The 9,965-nt window shown below is 35.5% G+C and overlaps 1 protein-coding gene across 1 annotated transcript in view; it reads left to right on the plus strand.

Annotated features, from left to right (window-relative positions):
• The window catches only part of daam1a (dishevelled associated activator of morphogenesis 1a), a 56,695-nt gene that overhangs the window by 42,368 nt on the left and 4,362 nt on the right, over positions 1 to 9,965 (plus strand). The window contains exons 12-20 of the mRNA XM_016250168.1: positions 280 to 338; positions 526 to 713; positions 1,250 to 1,528; positions 3,568 to 3,668; positions 5,221 to 5,309; positions 5,458 to 5,626; positions 5,714 to 5,821; positions 7,189 to 7,249; positions 7,568 to 7,699. Of these exons, the coding sequence (XP_016105654.1) occupies positions 280 to 338; positions 526 to 713; positions 1,250 to 1,528; positions 3,568 to 3,668; positions 5,221 to 5,309; positions 5,458 to 5,626; positions 5,714 to 5,821; positions 7,189 to 7,249; positions 7,568 to 7,699 (1,186 nt within the window). The remainder of the gene's footprint in view (positions 1 to 279; positions 339 to 525; positions 714 to 1,249; positions 1,529 to 3,567; positions 3,669 to 5,220; positions 5,310 to 5,457; positions 5,627 to 5,713; positions 5,822 to 7,188; positions 7,250 to 7,567; positions 7,700 to 9,965) is intronic.

The following is a 9,965-nucleotide window of genomic DNA, read 5'->3' on the forward strand; positions in this document are numbered from 1 at the left end:
ATTGTGGGTTATCTGTAGCAGCGAAGGATATACCTCATGCATCCTCCGAATTCCCGTGAAAGAAGGTTGCATTCGAAGGTCACATTCGGAGTGTCCTACTTGCTTTTCTGAAATGAGACAGCCTCGATGACGTATGCAGCCTTCGAATGCGACCTCCGGAGGGTGCAGCCTTCTAAATGAGACACAGCTACAATCTCCTTTTTGTCTTCTGCTGAAAAAAGAAAATCATTTGCGTTTGTAATGAAGCGCCCAATACTGTTCTCCTGTTCGATTTTACAGGTTGGTAAACGAGAACGAAGTGAAACAATGGAAAGAGCAAGCGGAAAAAATGAGAAAAGGTACATGACCCTATGAGCTGTATATTGATTTAAGTGACTGTTTACCCTCAGGAGACTTTGAATGTGTTTATATGTGCCTTCATCAGCATGGGAATCAGCGATGACATTGCTGCTGTTGTCAAATACTGAAGCGTTTGTGCATTTTGATTTCAACTTTTTTCTTTGTTTTCTCTGGCTTGAATCGTAGAACATAATGAACTTCAGCAGAAGCTGGAAAAGAAAGAAAGGGAGTGTGATGCAAAAGCCCAAGAGAAAGAAGAAATGATGCAAACTCTCAATAAGATGAAAGAGAAGCTGGAAAAGGAAAGCAGCGAACATAAACTTGTTAAGCAGCAAGTTGCTGACCTTTCTGCCCGGTTACATGAGATGAGTAATGTATGTTACATACGCACAATGTGCCTCTTTCAAAACCCAGTGAATTGTTTTCTCTCTACAGCAACCTAACTGAAATGGAAACTCATAAGGGATTGAACTGGAATGAGCACTCGGCTCCTTACTGAGAAAAAAAAAAAAAAACTGCTTAATCCAGCCTATGATTTTTTTTAATTAGTGTGAAATAATTTATTTCTAATTAGTGTGTGTATATATATATATATATATTATATATATATATATATATATATATATATACTGTATTGTAGTTGTATAATGGTATTGTATGATTACCATATTCACATACCATGGTGTTTTCAGAATGCTCTAATATTGTGAAAATATCACATCCAAAATAATAATAGTAGTTCCAGTAGTACTTGTTTGCATAACTGTGTTAGTCTGTGAACACATTGTCAACAGGGGTTTGGAACAGACCAAAATGTGGTTTTCATTGTTTTTGCTTCATATTCATAATAGATCCAAAGCCTCTCAACACTTTTGCTTCACATTCCTATTGTGTCTTGTTTTTTTTTTAGAGGACAAATGTCCCAGGAGGCCCCCCACTCGTCCCGTTGGCCCCTGGTAGCATCCCACCTCCACCACCAGGTCTGGCTGGCATTCCTCCTCCGCCACCTTCAGGTGGAGCACCACCGCCACCGCCCCCTCCACCTGGCGGACCACCACCTCCTCCAGGCCTGCCCGGATTTGGTGCTCCTCCACTTCCTGGAGGACTTCTGGGCTCCATGCTGAAGAAAAAGAACATCCCTCAGCCGTCCAATCCGCTCAAGTCTTTCAACTGGACCAAACTCAGTGAAGTGAGTTTGTAAATTTTATTACTAATTCCTATTCACCATTTCAGACCATTGATCGAATTGATGTATTAAAAAATTATATTTTGATACCTCGACACTGCAATATTTATGAAATATCTTACATCAGTGATCCATCATGTTTTTTTTTTATAATTCAGAGATAATAATGGTCACGAGAGGCCATTATTTTTTTTTTTACCATTGTTAGATATGAAGTAGAACAGTAAAACTATAGCGGCAACAATATTGTAATTGATATCAATGTTTATTTTTGATTAATATTAATAACCACAATAATTCCAATAATTAATAACAGGAGGGGGCAATTCATTTTTCACATAGGGCCACGTAGGTTTGGACAGCTTTTTTCCCTTAATAAATGAAATCATCATTTAAAAACCGCATTTTGTATTTACTTGCATTATTTTTGTGTAATATTAAAATTAGTTTGATGATCTGAATCTTTTATGTGTGACAAATATGCAAAAAAAAAAAAAAAAACAGGAAGGGGGCAAAAACCTTTTCACACCACTGTATATACACACACACACACACACACACACACACACACACACACACACACACATATATACATATATATATATATATACACACACACACATACATATATAGTTTATATATATAATAATTTATGCATTTAGCAGACGCTTTTATCCAAAGCGACTTGCAGTGCATTCAGGCTATACATTTTTTACCAGTATGTGTGTTCCCTGGGAATTGAACCCATGACCTTTTGCGCTGCTAACGCAATGCTCTACCACTGAGCCACAGGAACATATATGCATGTATATACAGTATATATATTGCATAAAGAACTTGTTGTTGCATTGTGACATTATTTTCATGGAAATTAAGCACATTTCATGGTTTATCATTTCTATTATTTCAGTGATGTTTGTCATTCCAGTTATACAGTGGTCTTTTAGTGGTGTTACATTAAAAAGCTATAATACAATGATTTTTAACATTAGAACAAGTGCAACACATAAAAACAGTACAACAAATACTACAATGAGTTCAAATTAAAACTATAGTTTAATTATTTGATATATTAAAACGAGAGTTGTTTTTTTGTCTTTTGCTTAATTGTCATTAAAAATAATAATTTGAATTGCCCTAAGATAGGTTTCATGTTTTATCCTTGCCAAATATAATTTCTTTGTTTTTGAAATTAAATAAGTCATTTTCTTGTGAGATTTCACCCAAATAAATAGTAAGTATCGTAATCAATAAGTACCTTGGTAGTATATATCAAAGAACCATCTGATACTATCATAGTACCATCGTACCAGCATTGTACTTTTTATGTAATGTTAAGCGCATTCTTTATGCAGATGATCACCAAATTGTTGCCTTTTGTAGCATAGCTGAAAACGCAATGAACCTAATGTCAGTTTATTAGCATACATTTCAAGATGTGTCTGTTCGTAATTAGCCAAGTTGGTTACGAGGCATGCAGTTGGTTTTGCATGCATCTGGAGTTTATGCTAAGTTGAAGGAGACAGATTTCTACCAACTAAAAAAAGAAATATCCCCCTGTTCTTGGACAGATTCCCTTCCACTCATTTCACCCTCTTCCTCCTCCAAATAAAACCCGGCGTGCCATCGTCTAAACACGCAATTTCTTGCTGTCTGCTTCCCAGCTGGCACTAAAGAGGAAGATTTTCAGCCTCTGTTGTGGATGTCTGGTTGTGTCATGAACATGTTGTCCTGTGTTAAAAATTACTGTTTGGATTTTACTTTTTAGACAGCAGGTTTCTTGTTGTTTTCACATTCTGTCCAAATCTGTATTTGATTGTGTCTCGTGACTGTGATTCTGCTTTTTAGACTGTTATGATGTTCTGAACCACGCTATATTTGCAAAAGTTTTAGTCTCTAAGTATCAGACCTGACAATTACCCCAACTTTTTGGGCCATTTCGAACTAAAAACTCAAGTGTGAAATCATCATTAGCTTACTCTCTCATAGTTTTTGCTCTTCTTTTCAATGTGATATTGACCTTCAATGCATTCCATTCTTAGCAGAAAGAATCAGAGGATGACACTGTCACTTCTAAAAAGGTCAAAGAATTGTCTGTCATCGATGGACGGCGTGCACAAAACTGCAACATCCTTCTCTCCAAGTGAGTCTGTAGCTTAGGAACCCACAGCCACCATCTTTGACCATTTAAGATTCATTCACAGTAATAAACCTTCCTGCATGACTCAATATAGAACAATTCTTTGTTTACTTAAGCCATTTTGTTGACGGTTGACGATGTGTTTAAAATAGAATAGCAGCCAAGCGTTTTATTCATAAGATGATCCTAGCCAGGATTTTTTCCCTGTTGCATCACAGGTCGCCATAGCAGTGGCAATAAACAGATGTCTGTGATCTCTCCCATAAGCTCACTTTATGTGTTTGATTAAATTGTACAGCTGTTAATAAAGCCTGGATTTCAGCAATTTTAAACATTTACTGCACCAAGAAACATTAGTTCAGTTATTTCAAAACTTCATGTTTTTTGTGCATACTGTATGTATGTATGTATGTATGTATTTGTTTATTTAGGTTTTACTTATTTATTTATTATGGTTTTACTTATTTGGTTTATTATTATTATTTATTTGTTTTTATTTATTAAGTTTATTAATCAATTAATTTATTAATTTTATTAATTAGTTTTTTTTTCATTGTTTATTGTTTTATTTATTTGTTTGTTTTATCTTTATTTATTTATATATTTATGTCATCACTTTTTGTGCTAATGAGCAGGTAGAGATTAATTTAGGTCATGAAAATCCACTTAGTATTTGGACATCATAAATAGAGATAATGTTCATCAGACTGAACAGAGCCATCAAAACACACAATATCTTCTAAATGTTTCAGCTCAAGGTGGTGTAGAGGTCAGTATGTGGAAAAGAAACCGTTGAATAATGTTCTTATCTTGGTCCGGCTAGTCTCATGCTATAATCTTTGACTTCAATTACCAAATTTGGTTTTCCTCAGTTTGGCATAAAGCCTGAAATTGGCTGAAACAGGGCTGGAAACATGTCGTAATTTTTTTTTTTTTACCTCTTCATTGTACATTGTCTTTAATCTCTGGAATGTCAGCCAACAAAGACATAAATATTAAAGCCCTGAAGAATGGGCGGCTTCATGAATTAATAAAAAATAAACAAGTTGCAGGCGTTATTGGACTATTTTTTAAAATAATTTTAATATGGTTAACAGGACTCGTGTCTCATGAACAGGCATGCTTTAACGGAACAATGAAAAACCACAGAAAAATATTTGGCTGTTAATATTTCAGATGTTTTGTAGCAATGCATTATGGGTACAGCCCTTGTTAGTTTTCTTTCAAGATCTATTATATATTCTACTTTAGTATACATAAATTTTTATATGTAATATTATTTGATATAAATTACCAATCAGTCGCTTGGACACATTTATTACTTATTTTGACTATTTTCCACAATTTATAATCAAATGTACTTCAAATACAAATGTAGACAATTTATAATTGTCATCAAAACTAATTTCAATTATTTAAACAGAACCCCATAAGTTTTAAGATCATACAAAAGTTAAATTCAACAAAATGTGTCCAAATTTTTGTCCGGTAATGTAAATGAGATATTATCATATAATAAATGGTGTTTCATTTCAATTCTCCTTTTAAACCACAGAATCAACCACTACCAGCAAAAACTGCAGTCTCTTTACTTCAAAAAGAAGTTTGCAGAAAGAATAGCAGAAATCAAGCCCAAAGTAGAAGGTAAATCCTGATGCCTCTATATCAGTCATGCGTGATCTATAGTAATGTTCTGTATGTTCACACAGTTATGTGAAATAAATCATACAAACACCTTTTAGGTTATGCAAGGTGTAGGTGTAATATTAAAAATGCAATTTTTCTCTCTCAGCTCTCAGTAAAGCCTCTAAGGAGGTTCTTCAGAGCAAGAATCTTCGACAGCTTCTGGAGGTGGTGCTGGCCTTCGGCAACTACATGAACAAAGGTCAGAGGGGCAATGCTTTTGGCTTCAAAGTGTCCTCTCTCAACAAGATCGCTGACACCAAGTCCAGCATCGACAAGTAAAGACAGGGCTTTGGTTTGTGTGAGTACTGTATATTAAACTCCTACCAGCCATGCAGTTACACAAGCTGTGTGTTTCTCAATAGGAACGTCACTCTCCTGCACTACCTGATTACCATTCTTGAGCAGAAGTACCCTAAAGTCAGCCTGATTCATGAGGATCTGCACAACGTTCCAGAAGCAGCCAAAGTCAAGTAAGAACCTAAAACTATTGCACTCATTTAAGAGCTTCTGTGTCTCTGGAAACAGTGTATGTAATAAAAGCAAATATTGGTCTTGGAACAACACTTTTAAAGGAGTTTTCCAGGTTTAGTACAAGTTAAGCTTAATCGACGGCACTTTGTGGCATAATTTTGATTAGCACAAAATTAATTTACACTGGTCCCTCACTTTCTTGAAACAAAGCAAAATTGTGGCTTACAGTGAGATACTTAAAATGGAAGTGAAAGGGGCCAATCTGTAAACGTTGAAATACTCTCTCAATCGTACGTCAACAAGACAAACAATATGCATATTACCATGATTTTAATATGAAAAATTCACTTACTGTTCTTTTATATGTGAAGTTATATCAAAGCTTAAAGCTCAAATAATGCACAGGTTTTAACAGAAAAATTAATGAAAGTGCTTTTATAAAATCATAAGCATTACGTTTCTGCTTTTAAATCCTCTAAAAAGTAATTGCTGTAACCTCAATGGAATGAATGTTTTGCAATATTTTTTTCAAATTATCAATGTTTCGCCACAAATGCTTCAACTGTTTGGGGCCAGAAAGACATTTTCTTTTTTCTTTTCTTTTTTAATTCAGCAAGGACACATTAAATTGATCAAAAGACAATTTATGGGTAAGACATTTATGTTAGTGAATTCTGGGAAAAAAAGAAAATTAAGTAGCACAACTGTTTTCAACGTTGATAATAATAAGAAATGTTTCTTGAGCAGCAAATCAGTATATTAGAAGGATTTCTGAAGGATCATGTGACACTGAAGACTGGAGTAACAATGCTGAAAATTCAGCTTTGCATCACAGGAATAAATAAAAATTTTAAATATATTAAAATATAACTTTTTTAAATGATTATAATATTTCACAATATTAATGTTTTTACTGTATTTTTGTTCAAATAAATGCAGCCTTGGTAAGCACTTCCACAAAGTTTTAAAAAAATCTTACCAACAGCAAATTTTTTAACAGGACCGCGTATTGAACCCGGAATATTCCTTAAACAGCCAATCAGATGTTAGGGGTAAGGTTAGTGCTGAGAGCTTGAACAGTTTAAGCCCATCGTTTCACTCTCATTTTGGGGGTAGTTTATTGTTCGGGATGGGGTTAGAACATGAACAAAATGTTAGACAGGAATGTTGTTCCAGCACCAACAAAAGTTGTTGATCCAGGAACAAGTCCTATTTGGCAAAACCATAGTCACTGTGTGAAGATACTGTTTGATGTGATTCATTCCTCAGCCATTCGAAATGAGATTAAAGAGTCTGCAAATTGTCCAGTGAAACATTATCTCTCATTATCTCTCTCTCCAACTTATTTTTCTTCCTTTTTTCCCAGCATGACTGAACTGGAGAAAGACATTAACAATCTGCGCACTGGCCTTAAAAGCGTGGAGACGGTAAGCGCCCTTCTCTCATTTTGTCTACAATTACAACAAGCTTTACAGCTTATGAGGTTATCCAGTGTAGCAAATGTATCTATTTATATAACAGCCATGCAACGTCATTGGCTAAAACATTATTTATGATTGCAGCACTTCAAAAGAGAAAATCACTGAGATTTGAAGTTTGAAGGCCTTGCTAGGTTACTAAGGTGTTTTCTTGGGAGATTTGGGATTAAGCTGAATTAAATGCACTCCTATTAAATATCTGTTATTTAAGTCAATGCATTACTTGTGTTTTGATAGCAGCCTGTCTCTCTCTCTCTCTCTCAACAGGAGCTGGAGTACCAGAAGAGTCAGCCTCAGACCTACGGCGATAAGTTTGTGTCTGTTGTGAGTCAGTTCATCACTGTGGCTGGTTTCAGTTTCTCTGAAGTGGAAGACTCTCTTCAGGACGCCAAGGATTTGGTAAGAACGAAAGCGCACCACAGTTCACTGAGCCTGAGGAGCTAATAGATGTTAAAGGTTTATGAGAGGTTTGAGCATAGTGAGGCCTGTCACTCTATCTGGCTGCTTAAATATGAGAGCTCACATAAAGTTGCTCCACTGCAGCTTTGAAGTCACCGTTAAACATCTGAAATGCCAGATTTTTTCCCCGCTCCATGCTGGCAAACATAACTCGGCCTTGTAGAAGTTAAATCACTGCTTTCGCTGGAGTTTATTGGGCTTCTGTCCGTCTTTGTGGACATTGGAACTGCTGGAAACGTGAACCTTAATCTTTAACTGCAGTAGGCTGAAGATCAGTTTCAAAGGCAGGTTCTTACAGTCTGATCCTGCTCATGAAGCTGCACATGGGATGGATTTGATGCTACCGCAGTGGTTGAATTTTGTGTTGGGATCTAGCTGGTTTTCTAAAGGGTTGGCAAAGGTACAGATGAAGGTTTGATCTTAGTTAGAAATTGAGGACCTGTAGATGTCTCACATTTCAATACATTTCAATACCTACTGTTCAAATTTTGGGGTCAGTGTGTTTATTTTTTTAAGGAAATTAATACTTTTATTCAAAAAGGATGCATTAAATTGAACAAATGTGACGTTAAAGACATTTATAATGTTACAAATGATTTATATTTCAAATAAATTGTGACCCTGGACAAAAAAAAACAGTCATAAGGGTAAATTTTTCGAAATTGAGATTTATACATCATCTGAAAGCTATAAATAAGCTTTCCATTGATGTATGGTTGGTTAGGTTTGGACAATATTTGGCCGAGATATAACTATTTGAAAATCTGGAATCTGAGGGGGAAAAAAAAAAAAAAAACAATCCAAATATTGAGAAAATCACCTTTAAAGTTGTCCAAATGAAGTTCTTAGCAATGCATATTACTAATCAAAAATTAAGTTTTGATATATTTACAGTAGGAAATTTACAAAATATCTTCATGGAACATGATCTTTACTTAATGTCCTAATGATTTTTGGCATAAAAGAAAAATCAATAATTTTGACCCATACAATGCATTTTTGGCTATTGCTACAAATATACCCCAGCGACTTAAGATTGGTTTTGTGCTCCAGGGTCACAATTATGTTCTTTTGAACTCTGTATTCATTAAAGAATCCTGAAAAAAGAGTATCACAGTTTTCACAAAAATATTAGGCAGAACAACATTGATAATAATAAGAAATGTTTCTGGAGCAGCAAATCAGCATACTAGAATGATTTCTGAAGAATCATGTGACGCTGAAGACTGGAGTAATGATGCTGAAAAAAATCCAGCTTTGCATCACAGAAATAAATTATATTTTAAAATAAATTCAAATAGAAAACAGTTATTTAAAAATTTAATTATTTCATAATATTGCTTTTACTGTATTTTTGATCAAATAAATGCAACATGAACATAAACTTTGTTCAAAAACATGAAAAAAAACCTTACTTGAAGTCTTTAAAGGGGTCATATGATGCGATTTAAATTTTTCCTTTCTCTTTGGAGTGTTACAAGCTCTTGGTGCATAATGTTCACGTAAAGAAAGAAGGCGTAACTTTTATTCTCGCTGTAGTATTGTTGACGCTGCAGCCATGTTGTGAAGGCGCTGTGTGATTCGTTGTGAAACTACTTTGTTTCACTTCGTCATGCCTGGAGCTGATCCGTGCTGGTCGCTGAGGAAATGCATAAACTTCGCGCTGTGGATCGCCGGATTGGCTTTCACCGTGGACGAAGCAGAGTTCAGCCCGGGGTCGTCACATGTGGTTGCAGCAAGCCCGCCCGCCGCCGCTCACTCAAGCCAGCCTCCGCTCACTCTAGCCCGCCGTGTGTGACGCTGTGTTTCGCTGTGAAAGCGAAACTACTTTGTTTGGTCTTCCAAAAGAGGACACAACTAGAAATCAGTGGTTAAGTTGTATTTACAACACTGTTCCAGAACAGTTCAACCCAAATATTCAGATGTGTCCAGCGCATTTTATGGAAGACTGTTTCCTGATCCTGGAAGAGTAGACTACAATGCCGGCTGTTCTGACTCAGAGACTGTAAGTATGTTTTTTATATTTAAAGAATTTGCCACTGACGATTCAAACGTGAGTTTTAAGCAGTGTAGAGTAGCGTTTGTAGTTTGTCATTTCTCCGATCACAAATGCAGACATGGTTTTATATTTAAGCGCGTAAAAAGACAGTATAAGTCATTATAATCCGTAATTATGTCCCCACTGGATGCAACAAATGCCTCGTTT

Source organism: Sinocyclocheilus grahami, unplaced genomic scaffold, assembly GCF_001515645.1.
Source record: "Sinocyclocheilus grahami isolate Dianchi unplaced genomic scaffold, SAMN03320097.WGS_v1.1 scaffold972.1, whole genome shotgun sequence".
NCBI classification, from domain to species: domain Eukaryota; kingdom Metazoa; phylum Chordata; class Actinopteri; order Cypriniformes; family Cyprinidae; genus Sinocyclocheilus; species Sinocyclocheilus grahami.